This window comes from Thermobia domestica, chromosome 18 (assembly GCF_964235325.1).
Source record: "Thermobia domestica chromosome 18, izTheDome1.hap1.1, whole genome shotgun sequence".
Taxonomy (NCBI): domain Eukaryota; kingdom Metazoa; phylum Arthropoda; class Insecta; order Zygentoma; family Lepismatidae; genus Thermobia; species Thermobia domestica.
In genome coordinates this window covers 174,329,117-174,346,998 of record NC_137471.1, presented here as the reverse complement: position 1 = coordinate 174,346,998, position 17,882 = coordinate 174,329,117, and the positions used below count along the sequence as shown (strand labels likewise).

General features: G+C 38.0%; 1 protein-coding gene across 3 annotated transcripts in view; it reads left to right on the top strand.

The window, feature by feature from the left end:
* Positions 1-17,626, top strand: part of LOC145675582 (alanine--glyoxylate aminotransferase 2, mitochondrial) — a 110,175-nt gene extending 92,549 nt beyond the window's left edge. For all 3 annotated transcript variants that reach the window (XM_081746107.1, XM_081746105.1, XM_081746106.1), the window contains one exon: positions 17,444-17,626. In XM_081746107.1, the coding sequence (XP_081602233.1) occupies positions 17,444-17,548 (105 nt within the window). In that variant the 3' untranslated portion in view covers positions 17,549-17,626. The remainder of the gene's footprint in view (positions 1-17,443) is intronic.
* The last annotated feature ends 256 nt before the right edge of the window (positions 17,627-17,882 follow it).

The following is a 17,882-nucleotide window of genomic DNA, read 5'->3' as shown; positions in this document are numbered from 1 at the left end:
AAGCTAAATAGGTGACTCCGTGCGAAATATGGCAGAGTATATGATTGTTTTACTACGTAGAAAAACTTATAAACTGCATAGAAATGTTGGAAAAGGAGATTACAAAAAGCATTACAAGTTTATGAAAGAAAATGTAGTGATTAGCACAACATATTTTAAGGAGAATCAACCGAAATTCGGGGTGATGGACTACGTAATGATGAAAAGATGCGGGTTTTCTTCAAGGGCGCCGATCCTGTGGGGGCCCGGGCTCCCCAAAGCTCATGTGGGCCCCCTATTGTATTTATGAATATACAATATTTGGCATAATTAGAGTGCAATTTGTCTTAAAATCCTGATATATATACCTTCTGCATCTGAATGCCCTCCCCCCCCCAAAAAAATTACAGAGAAATCGGTGCCCTTGGTTTTCTTGCGTTACATGAGTGATCCGGGATTCCAGGTCGGAATGTCAGGGGATTCTGGTGTGGTTCAAAGTACTGTCTATGACTACCTGAAAATGGATTGTTTCCGGAAGTGTGCGTAATATACAAACAGCAAAGGCAGAGTGGCAAGAACAATATACATTTCCGGGTGCTATCGGAGCACTTGACTATACACAAGTGGCATTAAAGAAACCTAGTATTTTGGAGAGTAATACGTTAATAGGAAAAGCTATTTCGTGGCTAAGCAGTTAGCGTACATGCCTTTGGCATAGGAGACCCGCGTTCGATTCCCAGCAGGAGCTCATGTGGTTTGGATTCCACGTTAATCAGTGGGTTCTGTCTCATATAGGCACGCTACTGAAAAGGACGTTAAACTAATAATCAACTCAACTCAACGTTGATAGAAAGGGTGTATACATGAGAATGTATTTTGTTTATGTCAAGGCGAAAGGGGACACGTATGGTGTGGAAAAGGCAACCAGATGGACGTGATTTATGACGTGGGTGGCTGGACTTTTTTAAAAAGAAAACAAAGGAGCCAAGTGTCTGATTTCGTTCTTAAAGCCAAACAATCTACAAAGACCTTGGACAACACGTGATATGTGCTTGTCGTGTTAATCTTGATATTGCTGGATTCCAATCAACATCCATCAGCTCAAATAGGTTCATTCCCATGGTTTCAGTATTACTTTCTTCTTTCCCGTTTTTTTTTTTTTAAATTTTTTTTATTTTTGTTTTATTCTCGCTCGAATATTAAAGATTCTCTTTTGAATTTGTCTCAGTCGTAGATGTATTTGATATTTCGGTGCATTTCACTGTAATTACCTTCAAAGTTTCGGCTTTCCTTCGTTTACTTTCTGGTAGCTGTGACTTTGAAAGTACCACTGGAAACTCTTTTATAATATCCACAAATGCACTTTGATTGAAGCTATCGTTGCTACTTGCCCGTTTCATGGCTTTTAAGATGCTACGCCATAAGTTAAAAACAACGAAATGACTGCGCGATGAATGGGAGAAATGAGTAATCACTTCTTTTATTGATACGACTCAGTGCTACGTGCAGAGGAAGCGCGAGTAAACGTTCATAAATCTGGAGCAGACTAGACCTGAGTAGTGGCTTGTTTTATTGATACGAAATTGAGGGAGGAGATTACTCCAGGTGTAGTTACTCCGATTCTCGAGCAGGACTTCTCAGGAGTAGTTACTTATTTTTATTGATATCACCCATTATTTAATGATTGCAAATTATAATAGGACATAAATTCAAATAAATTCTTACATTTAGAAGAGCTTGTTTCAAAATTAAATTCCGTACCGTTTATTTCCGATAAATTGAAATCACCAATCAGGAGAAGAGGACAACCTTGAGGACAATTAATTTCAAGTCGAGTAAATAAATCATTATACAATTCAATATTAGATCCCGGTGAGAGATACACAACACAAATATATATATTGTTTTCCCCTCACTGTTTATTTTGGCAATCAAGCAGTCATAATTATCATCACACCTGTCCAATAAGAACATGCAATGTTTACTTAGGGCTGCAATAAGAACACCCCCACCCCTTGTTTTACAGGTTTTGACAGAGTTTCTGTCTTGCCTCAACACAGTATATCTGTTATCAAATAACTCAGCATCACAATGAGATTTGTTAATCCATGTCTCAGTGATTGCAATTAGATCGTAATTGTTAGTTAATACACCACAAAAGAAATCACATGTTCGACCACGTAAGCTACGAGCATTTTGATAGAATATTTTTAGAGAGTCTTTATCTATACTTACACTTTCTTGGTCTTCTACCGGAGCCTTGTCACAGTTATTTCATTGTTTCCGTACGAGATATTCCGTACGGGAAGGGGGAGGAGTTTTGAGAGGGGGATAGTCCTTCTGTTCATAGAGTTCTTGTGTACTCGCTTGACGGGTGGATGACCTTAGAGCTGGAGGGGGTGGAAATGCGTTTTCGCTCTCTGCCGTTGCATTCGAGATGGAGGTTGAACATTTCTTTTCCTCTTTTTGTCCATTATTTAGGTCTGCCTTCGCCGCGGGGATTGAGGGTTCTGGTGGTGTTTCTCTTCTCTCTCTGGGGACCGCTGCCTCTCGCGTGTTTGGTTCAAGCTCGTACAGACTATAACGCTTGCCATCGATGTAGAGATAGCGATATTGAAGATAGGCGAAGCTGCCGTTCCTTCTTGCCTTAATCATGTGCTCATTTAGTTTTTTGCGCTCCTCGCGAACTCTGTAAGAAAAGTCTTGTTCAATATATATATTTGTGCCTCGAAGTTTGTTCCTGTTTCTTAGGACAGTCCCTTTCTTTTTGTCCGAGAAGAATTTGCAGACAATTGGGCACGCATTGCCATTTCTCTTCCTTCCGGTACGGTGCACATGTTGTAAGTCATCATCACTTAATGAGATTTTTAATCGATCATTTATTGTGTCCCTGACTTTTTTCTCAGTTTCCTCCCAAGTTTCACCATCTTTTTCCGGAATGTCAAAAAGTACTAAGTTCTGTCATCGCGATCGACCCTCAAGATCATCAAGTTTATCTTCTAGGTACCTTGCGTGATCTTGAAGATACCTTAGTTCTCGGTTCACAACTTCGAGATCACTTTCAACACTACTCACTCTGTTCACTAGTGAGTTCATTGTAGCACTAATTTGCTTCACTTCTTTCACCAGTACCTCATTAGAGGTGACGAGGTTGTTCAAATAATTTACACATAGAGCACATGAATTCGTTTCGATTAAAATATAAGTAAACTTCTTAGCTGTAAAATCCATTAGTGAGCAACAGGGACAAATTCACAATTAACAGCACACGCCTTAACCTATTGACATATTCTGGTGATGATTTCTTGCATGAGATAGGAAACCAAAGCTCATTAACCTATTATTTAACTTGCAATTATCATAGAGAGACATTAGAGTAGTAGTCCCCCGCGTTGGCCCGAATGACTCATCCTCACTCTCTTTTACGACCGGGATTTTTGAACTTCGTTCCCTTTTACGGCTAAGATGAATGCTTTGGTACCTCGATTCTGATTGGCTGAGAGAGGTCACGTGACGTTAGGCCCCGCCCACGCGGGAAACTCAAATTTCCAGGTCACGTGGTATGACGTCATGAGTCACCCTGCGGGGAAATCCCTCATTCTCTTTTATGACTAGGATTTTTGAAAATTGTTCCCTTTTACGGGTAAGATGTGTGTTTTGATTGGTTGACAGCTGTCACATGATCTTAGACCCAGGGATATTTGAAAATTCGTTCCCTTTTACGGGTAAGATGAGTGTTTATGATTGGCTGATAGAGGTTACATGATCTTAGACCCGCTACACGGTGAACAGGTCACATGGTATGACGTCATGTTTTACCCTTGCGAGGAAATCCATCACTAATTCGTTTCCTTTTACGGGTAAGATAAGTGCTTTGGTACCTTGATTCTGATTGGATGATAGAGATCATGTGATTTTAGGTCCTAGGATTTTTGAAATTAGGGTGTCCTTTCTGATGTATACTTTGGTACCTCGATTCTGATTGGCCGACAGAGGTCACATGATTTTAGAACCGCCACACGATGAACAGATTACATGGGAAAACCCCTTACTTATTTGTTTTATTTTATGTGTAAGATGCGTGTTTTGGTACCTCAATTTTGATTGGTGGATAGAAGTCACATGATCTTACCCCCCCCCCCAGTTCATGAGGGAAATACAGAGCGATATGACAGCGATCCATCCTAGACCGGGATTTTTTTTTTAATGGTTATGCGTAAAGTTCCCATGAAGGGTTCAACCTCCTCCTTAAATAACCCTTTTTTGGTATCATGATATTGTACTGAAGTTTACATTAAATATTATCGTTCTCTTTGACAGATAAGATGATTACCAGCTTTTTTACCTTGATGGAGATTCTGTCCTTGAATTAGTAGTCTATGTCTCTGGAAGTAACAATGGTGAAAGAGAGGTGTCGCTTGTAGATTTCTTATAACACATTGTTGTGAGTTTAAGCGATTTTTTAAACGCTCAGTAAGCGCTTCATTAATGGAAACAGTGTTGCCAGATTTTTTTTTACCTAAACTGCTCCGATTCTTTTCGAAACGGTTCCGCAGAGTACAAGAAATTTTAAACTAAAAATTTTTTCGAACTAAAAAAATTTCAAAACTAAAAAAATTTTAAACAAAAATTTTCAAACAAAAAAAATTTTCGAACTAAAAATTTTGAAACAAAAATTTCAAAAAAATTCGAACTAAAAAATTTAAACTAAAAACTTTCGAACTAAATTTTCAAATCAAAAAATTTTCGAACAAAAAATTTTCGAACCCAAAAAAAATTCGAACTAAAAAAATTAAAAATTTTTCGAAAAATATTTTAAACTAAAAACTTTCGAACTAAATTTTCAAATCAAAATTTTTCGAACTAAAAATTTAAACAAAAAATTTCGAACCAATTTTTAAAAACAAGTTTCGTACTAAAGTTGTAAACCACATTTGAACATTTTCAAATCCAAATTTTTTTCGAACTAAATTAAAAACCAAATTTTGGACACTAAAAAATTCTTTAATTATTTTTTCGAACAAAATCATGTAAACCAAATCTTGGATATATTTTCCACCTTAAATTTTCAAGATTACCATTTATTTGAAAACAAGTGTTCAGGGTTTCAAGAAATAATAAAACATATTTTTTTTCAACTTGTTGTATTTTAACGAAAGGTATGTGCTCTTCTCATACAAGTTTATTAACATAATAAATACAGGATCTAGTTTAATGAATATGTTGGACGTGTCATCATCTTCGAATGTTGTAGACGTATCCTGTAAAGAAAAAGAAGAAACGACGGATTACTTTAAGAATTTCTTTTTTCTGAAACAATAAAAATGAGTCAATATTGATAAGAGAGAAATAAAACTTACTCGTAAATGATGGATCTGTTTAGGCTCATCTTCCTCCTCGGGTACGAGATAACACCATTTCATCCACTGATGGATGTTTACGAACTTTTTCTGGGTACTGCATTTTTCTTGGTGTTGCTGCTTTATGGTCAAGGTTCCTCCTTCGGTACGAGATGACTGCATTTCTTCCACTGATGGTGATGTTGATGATTTATGAACTCTTGTGGGTACTTCATTTTCTTCTTGGTGTTGCTGCTTTGTGGTTAAGGAAGGGAAAGAAGAAAAGGAAAAGGAAAAAAGAAATGGCGGCCTTATTGGGTATTTACAGTTTTTCTTCTTCATCTTCTTTTTCCAGTTCCATCTTCTGTTTTTTAACGTACCCGTACGGAACCGTATCATAAGAATTGAATTCTTTAAATCGACGTTTTGTGTACTGGATACTGTACATTTTTTCTTCTTTGCGTGTGACGATGGTATGGTCTTTGGTCCTGCATATTTTATGGGGGATAGTGATGGTGACTTGTCCACGGCATTGATTTGTAATCATTTCTTTTAGCGTATTGAAATTTAATTGCTGTCCTGCATTGTAATTTAATGTAAATCCTCTAATTTTGCATATGTAACTGGTGACGTTGGTATCCGGATTGTATATTTCTAGGCTGTAATTTTTTGGTCCTCCACTGACAAATGTCTTGATGTATGCTCGTGGTCCGTAAGACTCCATCTCATTCGATAAGCATCCCAAGTACGTTGAAGGTTCAATGGTTGGCTTCCCGGGCTTCTCCGTAAATATTACAGAATCCGTGTCGAAATATAAAACACGTTCCTGCAACATTTCCAGGTACTTGTACAGTTCCAGACGTGCCTGACATGTTGTAAATGCACCTAACACGACATTGGTGTTTCGGTTTTGAACAGGCACATGTTCATTGTACTCCCAGAACGCATACAACATCGTATCATTGATGGGTACAATTTGATGGAGTTTAATGTCGGGGGAAGTGAGTTTTTCATAAAATTCTTCCGGCCGATCAATAATTGTGGTCTGGCTAAAGTTTGATCTTTGGCAAAGCTTTCCCCAAAGAGCATTAACACAAAGCTTAGATAAACTTCTTCGTGCAGGATTATTTTCAATTTTGGACGGATCCAATGCAATACCTTCACGCTCCAGGACGGTTTGTATGAATTTTGATTTGTCTTCTTCGCTGACACAGGAACTAGGCCAGCCAGACGCTTCCATTTTCGATTTCAAAAATGTATTGATATATTCCGTGAACAAGCCACCTGTTTTCGTGATGGGATCATATTGTTCAATGTCATAATCCCAAATTTCAAAAATTTCCACTGGTTGATATCCTAATTCTAATGCTTTCTGGATTTCATATGATACCCATGTTCCAGTGAGGCACCGCTCCTGGTCGTTGTGTGTACACGTTGCTGTAGGGTCTGGGTTCATTTCTTCGGCACACGCAGCACACAGTGGAAACAGTAGTTTCTTGTTACATCGGTAAGGCAGGAGACCATGATAAAGATGGCGACTTGGTAATATCGTCATTTTGATTAGACCATTGACTTTATTTATTGGTGGTATATTTTCATCACCCTGTAGATAAATTCGTGGATGGCCTACAGGGTATTTAGCACACTTATTGATGTAAGGATAAAGCGAGACAATATCGTAATATTTTATTACTTCCCCTGCTTTTTCATCGACTTGGTGGTACAATTTCACGCAATTGGTCCTTCCTCCAAAAAAGCTATCTCTTGGATTTAATGGTCTGCGGTTCATGTACGGGTGATTCTTCAGATACGTCGCCATTGCAGGATTTTGTTTTAAGAACTGATTAAATTCGCACTCCCACATTTCATGTACAATGTACCCCAATTCACGCAGTCTTGCATTTTTGCGTTGCGTTCGTTCATAACGGAATTCCATAGTGTCTTCTGGATTGCCATAGATGGGCTGATTACGGCCTGTAGTAAAACATACTTTACACCCGTGGTAAAAACAGCCGGCATGCTCGTAGACGTGCTCCTCTAACGTCTCAGGATCTTGGTAGTAACCATCAACATGGAATCCCGCAATAAACACTTCTTTTTGTCGGGCCGCATGTAAGATTTGTTTTTCTTCGGTTTTTTCAATGTAGGCCAGCCATTGCATTGCAGCGATCGATTGGGTACTTCTCCATCGATAGCCATGTGCCGGTAGAATTCCTATGGTATTAGGTTTAAGGAAATTCCGGCGGAATACTAGATTGGAGGCACTTGCAATCGTGATTGTCTCCAAGAAGGGATTCACTTTGGTTTCTGTTTCAAATGACGTCATAAACGAAACGCATGCTTGTCGCAGTACATTGACATCTTGAATACAATACTTGAGAATTTCTTTCTGGAAATCAAACGTATCATTACGATGATCGTTGTACCACTGCATGAACTTGTTTCTGTCTTCGACGGCCATTTCATCTGCACCATAATACTTCGTTTCTGGAAGTGGTCCAATATACGATTGATTCTCCTTGGTATTGAAGAAATGCGGGAAGTAGGCTTTGGTTGCGGGTAAATTGAACGCTTTTGACAATTTACTTAATGCCATAGGTAGGAAGTTCAACGAGTCAATGAACGTCAGATTATTCAACGTTAAACTCAGTATCTTGGTCCCATTTAATATGACGTCAGGTCTCCATTGGCATTGTTCTACCATAGCCTTTAGAATAAAATGTCCATCGTAGCCCTTAGCGTTGTGCGCGACACAGAAAATCCTATTTATATTGGGACGACGTTCCCGCAAGTACTGGAGAAAATTATAAACTGGATCCTCTCCTTGGAAAATATGCTGGCGCTGACCACACGTACTGCAAGACTGCTGGATATTATTGTTTTCAACACATGCGTAACATACTTGTTGTGCAACCAATAAATTTGGAATGTGTACATACGTATTATCGCCAATATTCGTGTCCTGCATAGATTCTATATCATAGAATATCAATAAGGCTTTCTTTGCGTGCATGAGTGAAGGAACACCTGGTTTCAAGCATTGGCGATCGGGAAGCATAAAACATTGATGCGATCCTGGAACAATCTTCTTACATACATTGCAAAAGATCTCATTACAATCATGAAGTCGTTGTCCTGTATGCACAAAGGAATATACTCTGTAGCATCTAGTACATTGCTTCACCATTTTGCATACAGGTTCCCCTTGATGATATACAATATTACGATGATTATTAAAACATTGTTCCCCATAAAATTGCCGATTGCAGTCGTTGCACAATATTGGCGTTTGGTTCTTGTCGCATAGTGGTCTCTGTAGACATTTGGAGCATGTTACAGGACAATTTTTTACATGTTCATTGCGTTTACTATATTTTTTATGGCACGCTTCACAGTAGAACTTGGTTGCAAAACAAGCAGTTAAAGATTGAATGATATCAAAATGGTCAGCCAAACAAATCAAATTTATGGGAGTGCGATTTTCGTCGTTGGGCCCCTCGTACATGATGTCACGGCCTGTGAAACTAGTATACACTGTAATTTTATATTCTTTGAGGTATGTCTGGAATTGTCGAATTTCATTTACACTGGCACCATGATCCAAATTCACTCCTGCATTTGCACATAGCGCATCGACTTCTTGGTCCACAACATATTTCGATTGGCGTTGATACTGCTTATAACGTTGCATATCTACATTCTTGTATGCCTTCAGTCCAATAGCAATAACAAGGGCGTACGCCAAGCACCTTGAATCTTGATTTTGTACACGTACAATCCCTCGCTTGCAACGTAACAATTCTTCATTTTGAAGTATTCCTTGCCGCAAACCGCCGCCGTAGCCACGTGGAATATCCACACGATGGAAATGAACGGTGAATGGTTCGTGCAGGAGAAATGCATTGTTACTTTGTAACACTCTTTCGAATGAGGCCCACATCGTTTCCAGTGTCAGGTTTCGTGCTTGGCGAAAACTCACCCAAAATGGTTTATTCGTGTTACGTGGCGATATTACTGATAAACCAACCATCGTCTCATCGTCGACATTGGCTAACAAATGGTCTAGCATTGCTTGGAAACTGTTATGTACATACTGTATGATATCGGTTCCTACGGGCGGTGCGTTGAATTGAATTTCGAGCATTCTGCCTTCAATGTTAAATCGTCTATAATGACGAGTGATTTCATTGCGAACAGTAAAACCCGATTCGGCCATGTTAATGAAAGGAGAAAACAAACAAACAGGTACAATTACGGTAAAACAAATATGTAATGGGAAAAAGGAATTGAGCAGCGTGAATTTACTACAAAAGAAAAGAAGAAAGAAAAATCTTAATCACCTGATAAACAGGAAATCATAACATTCATGATAAATTCTTAACTAAGCAATTCATGTAAAGGTCCTGAGTTTGATTCCCTGGCGGTGGCGTTCAGAATCTCATTATGAAAGCACGTGTACTAGAAATCAAAGTTAAAATAAATAAATAATTATGTTACTGAAATGAGTGTTTTATTGCTGTCAAACTCGAGAGCACTACATCAGCATGTAACTGACCTACCATTCTATAGTGATAAAAAGAATGCATGAAATGAATGAATGTTTCATCAGTACTGAGATGTTAGAAAGCACGCGTAAGCATTTTTTTTCCCCACTCACAACGACCTTTAAATGATGCGTTTGCAAGTTGAAGAGATTCATCAAGCATTAACGATACACATACGTAATTGTCGAAACAAAATCTGTATAGCGTATTTTTTTTTATTGTGACTAAGCGGTTAGCGTACATGGTTCGGACGTGGAAGGTCCTGGTTCAAGCCTCGGTGGGTTTGCTTTCCACGTCGGGGCATGTCAAGCCTTTTCTGAAATTTAATATTCTCACGCGTTATTATACATTCTTTTCAAAACTAAGCTAAATGGTTGACGTGCACACCTCATAATACATAAACGTACATAAATCGTCTATAATGACGAGTGATTTCATTGCGAACAGTAAAACCCGATTGGACCATGATTAAAAAATGAAAACAACAAACAGGTACGGTAAAACAAATATGTAATGGGAAAAAAGGAATTGAGCAGTGTGAATTTGAGTTGATTTTTTGATTTTTTAGTTTAGCGTCCCTTTCAGCAGCGAGGCTATATGAGACGTGGACCTACTGATTAACGTGGAATCCGAACCACATGAGCTCCCGCCGGGAATCGAACCCTGGTCTCCCACGCCAAAGGTACGTATGCTAACCGCTTAGTTCGGGAAATCATAACATTCATGATAAATAATTAACTAAGCAATTCATGTAAAGGTCCTGAGTTTGATTCCCCTGGCGGTGACGTTCAGAATCTCATTATGAAAGCACATGTACTAGAAATCAAAGTTTTTTAAAAATAATTATGTTACTGAAATGAGTATTTTATTGCTGTCAAACTCGAAACCATTACATCAGCATGTAACTGACCTACCATTCTATAGTGATAAAAAGAATGCATGAATGAATGAATGTTTCAACAGTACTGAGATGTTAGAAAGTACGCGTAAGCATTTTTTCTAATCACAACGACCTTTAAATGATGCGTTTGCAAGTTGAAGAGATTCACCAACCGTTAACGTAACACATACGTAATTGTCAAAACAAAATCTGTATAGCGTAAATCTTTTTAACCACATATTCATGCACTCGTGGCTAAGTGGTTAGCGTACATGCTTCTAACGTGGAAGTCCCTGGTTCAATCCTCGGTGGGTTTGCTTTCCCACATCGGATCGCTGTCAAGCCTTTTCTGAAATTTAATATTCTCATGCGATATCATACATTCTTTTCAAAACTAAGCTAAATGGTTGACGTACACGCCTCTGGCCTTGGTTCAATCCCAGGTGATTGCTCGAATATCACGTTAAGCTGAATGGACGCTAATGATTTCAAAGGGTATCGAACCATATTATTCTCAGGCATAGTTTCTGAAATTTTGTAATGTATTCTTTTCAAAACTAAGCGCACACATCTTTGGCCATGGCTCAATTCCCGGCGGGTGCTCGCTGAAGGGGCGCTAAACCATATCATTTATCGTGCTTACTTCTAATGTGTGGGGTTCCTGATTCGTACTCCCACTTTCCCATTCCACTAATTTCTTCATAGTCTAAATATTTCGTACTAAAAGTAAAACACTGTATGAGTGATCCACCCCCACAAATATAAAATAAAAATGATTTTCGAATCTTGTGTGAAAAATAAAATCGCACTGAACTTACCTCAAATTCAATGAACAAAAAGTCGGTGCAGTAAAGCTTAAATGAAGACACTTCTAAAAAAGCAGATCTTCTTCACTTCACAGTTGAGAGCGATGTAGGATTTGAAAAATGAAATTTAGATTTTTATTTAGGTCGTTGTGAAAACGATGTCATCATCAACCAATCAGAAACGAGGAAATTTATAAAATGACATCACAACGAACCAATCAAAACGCTGGCTGCTTTTGTCATGAATCACGAACGAAAACGATGTGTAACAATCGATCGTGACGTCATTCAAGTTTCTCAATAGTTACAACATCTAGTATCACAGTTCTGATCCCAAATGCTTTCTGTCAGGATCATGTCACTACTTGTCGTAACTGTGACGACATTTCATTTTCCTCATATTCCATACGAGAATGTCAATGTTTGCTTTCTTTCCATGAATCATGCTGACACGTTCGTAGTAAAACAAAAGTAATGCGATCCGCTGACGTTTGCATTTTCAATCATATGTGCTTCTATGTCTACACACAATGAAGTCTATCAGCATTTTATTTTAATCCACGTTACACTGTCAGATTTATTTTCTTAAAGTATATGTGTATCCTTTTCAAGAACCATGGTTCGAAACCCACCAAGCACGATTAAAAAACCGAATTCATTCATAGCTAAGCGGTTAGCATACACATCTTTGGTTTGAAAGACCTGAGTTCGATTCCTGGAGAAACATTTCTTAGGATTTTTCTAGAACTTGTTTCAATTTCTAGTTCGAAAATTTTAAAAGTTTAGTTCGATAAAAAGTTTGATTTGAGAAGTGTTACACTGTCAGATTTATTTTCTTAAAGTATATGTGTATCCTTTTCAAGGACCATGGTTCGAAACCCACCAAGATCGATTAAAACCGAATTCATTTAAGCGGTTAGCATACACATCTTTGGTTTGAAAGACCTGAGTTCGATTCCTGGAGAAACATTTCTTAGGATTTTTCTAAAACTTGGTTTCAATTTCTAGTTCGAAAATTTTAAAAGTTTAGTTCGATAAAAAGTTTGATTTGAGAAGCGTTACACTGTCAGATTTATTTTCTTAAAGTATATATGTATCCTTTTCAAGGACCATGGTTCGAAACCCACCAAGATCGATTAAAACCGAATTCATTTAAGCGGTTAGCATACACATCTTTGGTTTGAAAGACCTGAGATCGATTCCTGAAAAAAACATTTCTTAGGATTTTTTCTTAAATTTGGTTTAAATTTCTAGTTCGAAAATTTTAAAAGTTTAGTTCGATAAAAAGTTTGATTTGAAAATTTTTAGATGTGATTTACATCTTTAGTTCGAAACTTTTGTTTTTAAAAATGTTTTAGTTCGACAAAATTTTGTTTCAATTTTTTTTAGTTCGAAATTTTTTTGGGGTTCGAAAATTTTTTGTTTGAAACTTTTTTGTTTCAAAATTTTTAGTTCGAAAATTTTTTGTTTGAAAATTTTTGTTTAAATTTTTTTTTAGTTTTGAAATTTTTTTAGTTCGAAAAATTTTTTAGTTTAAAATTTCTTGTACTCTGCGGAACCGTTTCGAAAAGAATCGGAGCAGTTTAGGTAAGAAAAATCTGGCAACACTGTTTCCATTAATGAAGCGCTTACTGAGCAATAAATCGCTTAAACTCACAACAATGTGTTATAAGAAATCTACAAGCGACACCCCTCTTTCACCATTGTTACTTCCAGAGACATAGGCAACTAATTCAAGGACATGATCTCCATCAAGGTAAGAATCATCTTATCTGTCAAAAAGAACGATAATATTTAATGTAAACTTCAGTACAATATCATGATACCAAAAAGGGTTATTTAAGGAGGAGGTTGAACCCTCCATGGGAACTTTAAGGATAACCATAAAAAAGGGACAAAATTCTAAAATCCAGGATCGCCGTCATATCGCTCTGTATTTCCCTCATGGACTGGTGGGGGGTCTAAGATCATGTGACCTCTGTCGGCAAATCAGAATCGAGGTACCAAAACACTCATCTTACTCGTAAAAAGGGAACGAATTTCAAAAGTCACAGGGCTTAAGATCACGTGACCTCTATCAACCAATCAGCATTGGGGTACCAAAAGGATTCATCTTACCCGTAAAAGGGAACGAATTTCAAATATCGCAGGGTCTAAGATCATGTGACATTTGTCAACCAATCATAAACACTCATCTTACCCGTAAAAGGGAACAAATTAGTGAGGGATTTCCCCGCAGGGTGACTCATGACATCATACCACGTGACCTGGAAATTTGAGTTTCCCGCGTGGGCGGGGCCTAACGTCACGTGACCTCTCTCAGCCAATCAGAATCGAGGTACCAAAGCATTCATCTTAGCCGTAAAAGGGAACGAAGTTCAAAAATCCCGGTCGTAAAAGAGAGTGAGGATGAGTCATTCGGGCCAACGCGGGGGACTACTACTATTAGCTTCAATGAGACAACCAACCTAAAAGTATTCAGGATTAAATTAGAGTGTATTCACTGTGTTCTGATACATGTAATGGCATTGTGTGCAAATAGTCTGTTACATAGGGCGTTTTTGCACTATCTTGCTCCACTACTATTTGCAAGTACAATTAACACTCCTCAAATGAATATACCGTTGCACTCTTAAATGTACAAACGCACCTACGTATCGCTGCATGATTTTTAAAAGTTACACAATTTTCAATGCCTTGTGTCAAAGTGTGACTGGTTCCTCCTAATTTCTCATACGTTGTGCTATATAAAAGCACATTTATCAAGTGGCTAATTAACAACCTGTGCCTTCACAGAATATTTGCAATTTAATTTGTGTGTCTATTAAACTTAAAGAGTTGTGTTATTTATGTCTTAAATACTTGATAATATAGTTTCAAAGTTTGGTAGACGGTGATACTGCTAGCAGATATATATCTAGCACCGCATTTAACGTAAATGTAACTTTAAAGGAAATATATTGTATATCTGATAATAAACTTTCTGATAATTGATGTTTAATAGTTGGTGGTTAAACCATTAGTGCCTCGTATATACTCCTAACTGTAGTATACTCTTAGAAGCAACAACCACACAAACGAAAGTTGGAAGGTTATTGATTATATTTAATATCAACAGTTATCATAAACTTAAACGAATGTATCCTGTATAAATTTCGCTACACCTCATAAAATATTGCCTTGGTTGCAGTGCTCAATACGCGAGTTCCACTTGAATCACTACTCTACCTTTTCAGCAAAAGCGTGTACAAGTAGTTATATACAATGATCTATTGTCTTTGTTGCTAGATATATAACGGAAGTAAAACTTCTACCAGAAGAAGAATATGCATCATATATTTCGGGGTACCATACAACATACATGACTTGCACTGTGTTACTTTTAAGATGTATCTAAGAAAATATATCAAATTGTTTTTCCGGACATTCAATATAACTTCATAAAATAAGAGCCATAGGAAGTAGGTAGCAACTTTGAACACTACAAGGGAAATGATATGAGGGAGGAAGAAAATTTATATTATTTACAGGTGCTTTTGGTAATCAATCGACTGCAGCATTAGCCTTGGATGTGTAGAAATCAATTGAAATCTTAAACTTAGTATTCATACAGAGGTTGTTCAGCCTACGTTTGACCGATTTCGTTCCTTCCTCCTACCGGGCAGAATGGACTCATCCGACCATACTCGTAGCGTCCTGCAGTGTTGTGCAGTGGCTTCCTGGGAACGGAGTTGTTTTTCCGCGCGGACGACAATAACGCACAAAATAGGACCATTGTTATGAGTGTTGTGTTAAATTTGTTTCCAAGTTTGTGGGTTTCCGCTCTGTGACCAAAATGCCGCCCAAACTAAGCCGGTTTTGGGATGGCTATGTTGCGGCTCTTTATGACGCCCACTTTAGTGTTTCTCTCATTAGAAAACAGTGCAAGGAGAATGTTTGCAACATCAGTTTAAGTGGAATAAAAAATGTTATTAAAAACAAAGCTTCACAATTTGGATCACCAACAAAGTTGCCTAGGAAGCGGGAATGCACCACGGCCACCTCCATCATGCAGAGGAAACTTCGCAAAATGGCAATGCAAGAAAATCCGCCAACACAAAGGTGTATGACTAATCGTCTTGACGTGTCTTTGGGGACTGTGAACGGGACGTTACACCATCAACTCAAGCTGGAAAAAGTCATGAAATCTCGCGACCATCTTCTCACGGATGCCTACCAAAAGGAACGAAAGTGTAACGCCCGGAAGCTGTACGAACAACATTTAGCAAAACAAAGGTGGATGTATGTCTTAACGCTCGATGAAGCATGGATTTACCTTTCCGACTGCGGCAAAGAGAGAGCCGCATCATGTACCGAGAGAAAGGCGCCAAGAACTTCATAAGGTGGGCCCATGTCTGTAAAGAATCTTTCCCAAAAGGGTTCCTGGTCGTTACTGCCTACTGTTACCGAGGTAAACTGAAGATTCGTCGGGTGCCGAAGAACTGCAAAATAGATTCGCCGTATTTTCAGGAGCACATCATGCTGCCGATCTACGAGCATGAGATTCCAACAATGTACGGAAATGACGCCAATCTGGTGGGCATTCACATGGACAAGGCCTCATCACATACCACACGATCGTCCCTCGCATTCTACAGGGAGATGGAGGAGGCAAGTGGTATACAGGTGATACCTTTCAATGAGGTACCTGTTATATCTCCGAATGCAAGTTCTATGGACTATTGTGGATTTGGATTGCTGAAGCGGGCTTTGGGAAAACGGCGTGTGACAACTGTGGAAGGACTTTGGAAAGCTGTGTAAAGGGAATGGGACAAGATTTCCCTCCCAGTTCTTCAGAGAAGCCTATTACAGTGGAAATTACGCTGTCGCGCTATTGTTAGGAACGAAGAAAAACACGTCGAGCACATACGTACCTGGTACCATGGATTCTTCTAAATTTTTCGGTAAGTCGAAATTGGCCAAATGCAGATTGAATAACCTCTGTAGTTATACAATTTGGACTAAAGGAGATGGAAAATTAATGAAAGTAATTATGAAGAAAATGCTGAGGTAATAAGGTGAAAGTAAGCGGCAAAATCCTGAGAAAAGTCACGAACAGAATATAGTCCATGTTGGTAACACATGATGATACTTCTCTTACGTGTGTAGAATGACTTGTTCCCCGACAGAAAAAAAGCACCGCACTCCACTGAGTATAGAATACTCTTATAATGTAAATTATGATGTCGTGCGATTTTTCATTCCACTGTTTTTAAGTAAACCAAATATCATTGCAGGTGGCGCCATTATGATTGTTGAGGTGAATATTGTGTGAAATTCGTTCGTATAAATCCGGAATGGTCTCCTAGAAACTAATAATTTAAAAATACATTTTGGCCACATTGAAACAATTACAGATTTCATTTTATACGCTTATTCACCATAAATTTTACAAGAACTGTAATACACTTACTCATTTTCAATACTAGTACTGTTGACATATGATACGCTACCCAATTGAAACATCAGCACGAGACTTTTTTGACTCTCTGTAGAAATAATATTAAACAGAGATTTCCATAAAGTTTCAGTGTTTTCCATTAAAATGCCTTTGCACATGCAGGCCGGTAGCCAGCCCAAAAATTTAGGGGGGGGGGCGGTAGAAGTTGGGGGGCCGATTCAACCATTCTATAGTTCATCACTATATTAGAGTTCATTTGCAAGCCTACCGTGAAAATTTTAGGGGTGGTGGTAAAATTTTAGGGGGTTGGCCTACCCTAGAGCCCCCTTGGATACGGGCCTGTGCACATGTAGAAGTTACAGGTGGAGGCAATTCTCTGTTGCACTTATATTTACATATGCATTACTATAAACTGAAAATATCGTTGCTGTTACAACTACCTTTTCATTTCACAGGTTTTCCGACTTAAGCCACCCATGTGTGTTACAAAAGAAGATGCTGATTTTACTGTTGCAGTAATAAGAAAAGCACTACAAAATTTTACACAAGGAACGAAATGATCTGAATAAAGATGCTCTTCCATCTGTTTTTATTGAACATTATATCCATAAACATTGAGAATAAAGCAATTATAAATGTTAAGGTGTTTTATTAACAAGCCGTATTCAATAAAAATAAAATTTTATTATTTATTTTAACAAATATTTTGCATTTTAATATTTTCTGTTTTTACCATGATAAATAAAATATTGTTAGGTACGAAGAAATGAAATCTGTAAGTTTTACGTCCCACGGTTATGCCGGTTAGGCTAAAGGAGACGGTGATAATGAGAGATGAGTGAAATGGTGGAATGAAGAAAGTGGGAGGAAACGGGAGTACCCCGAGAAAACCCA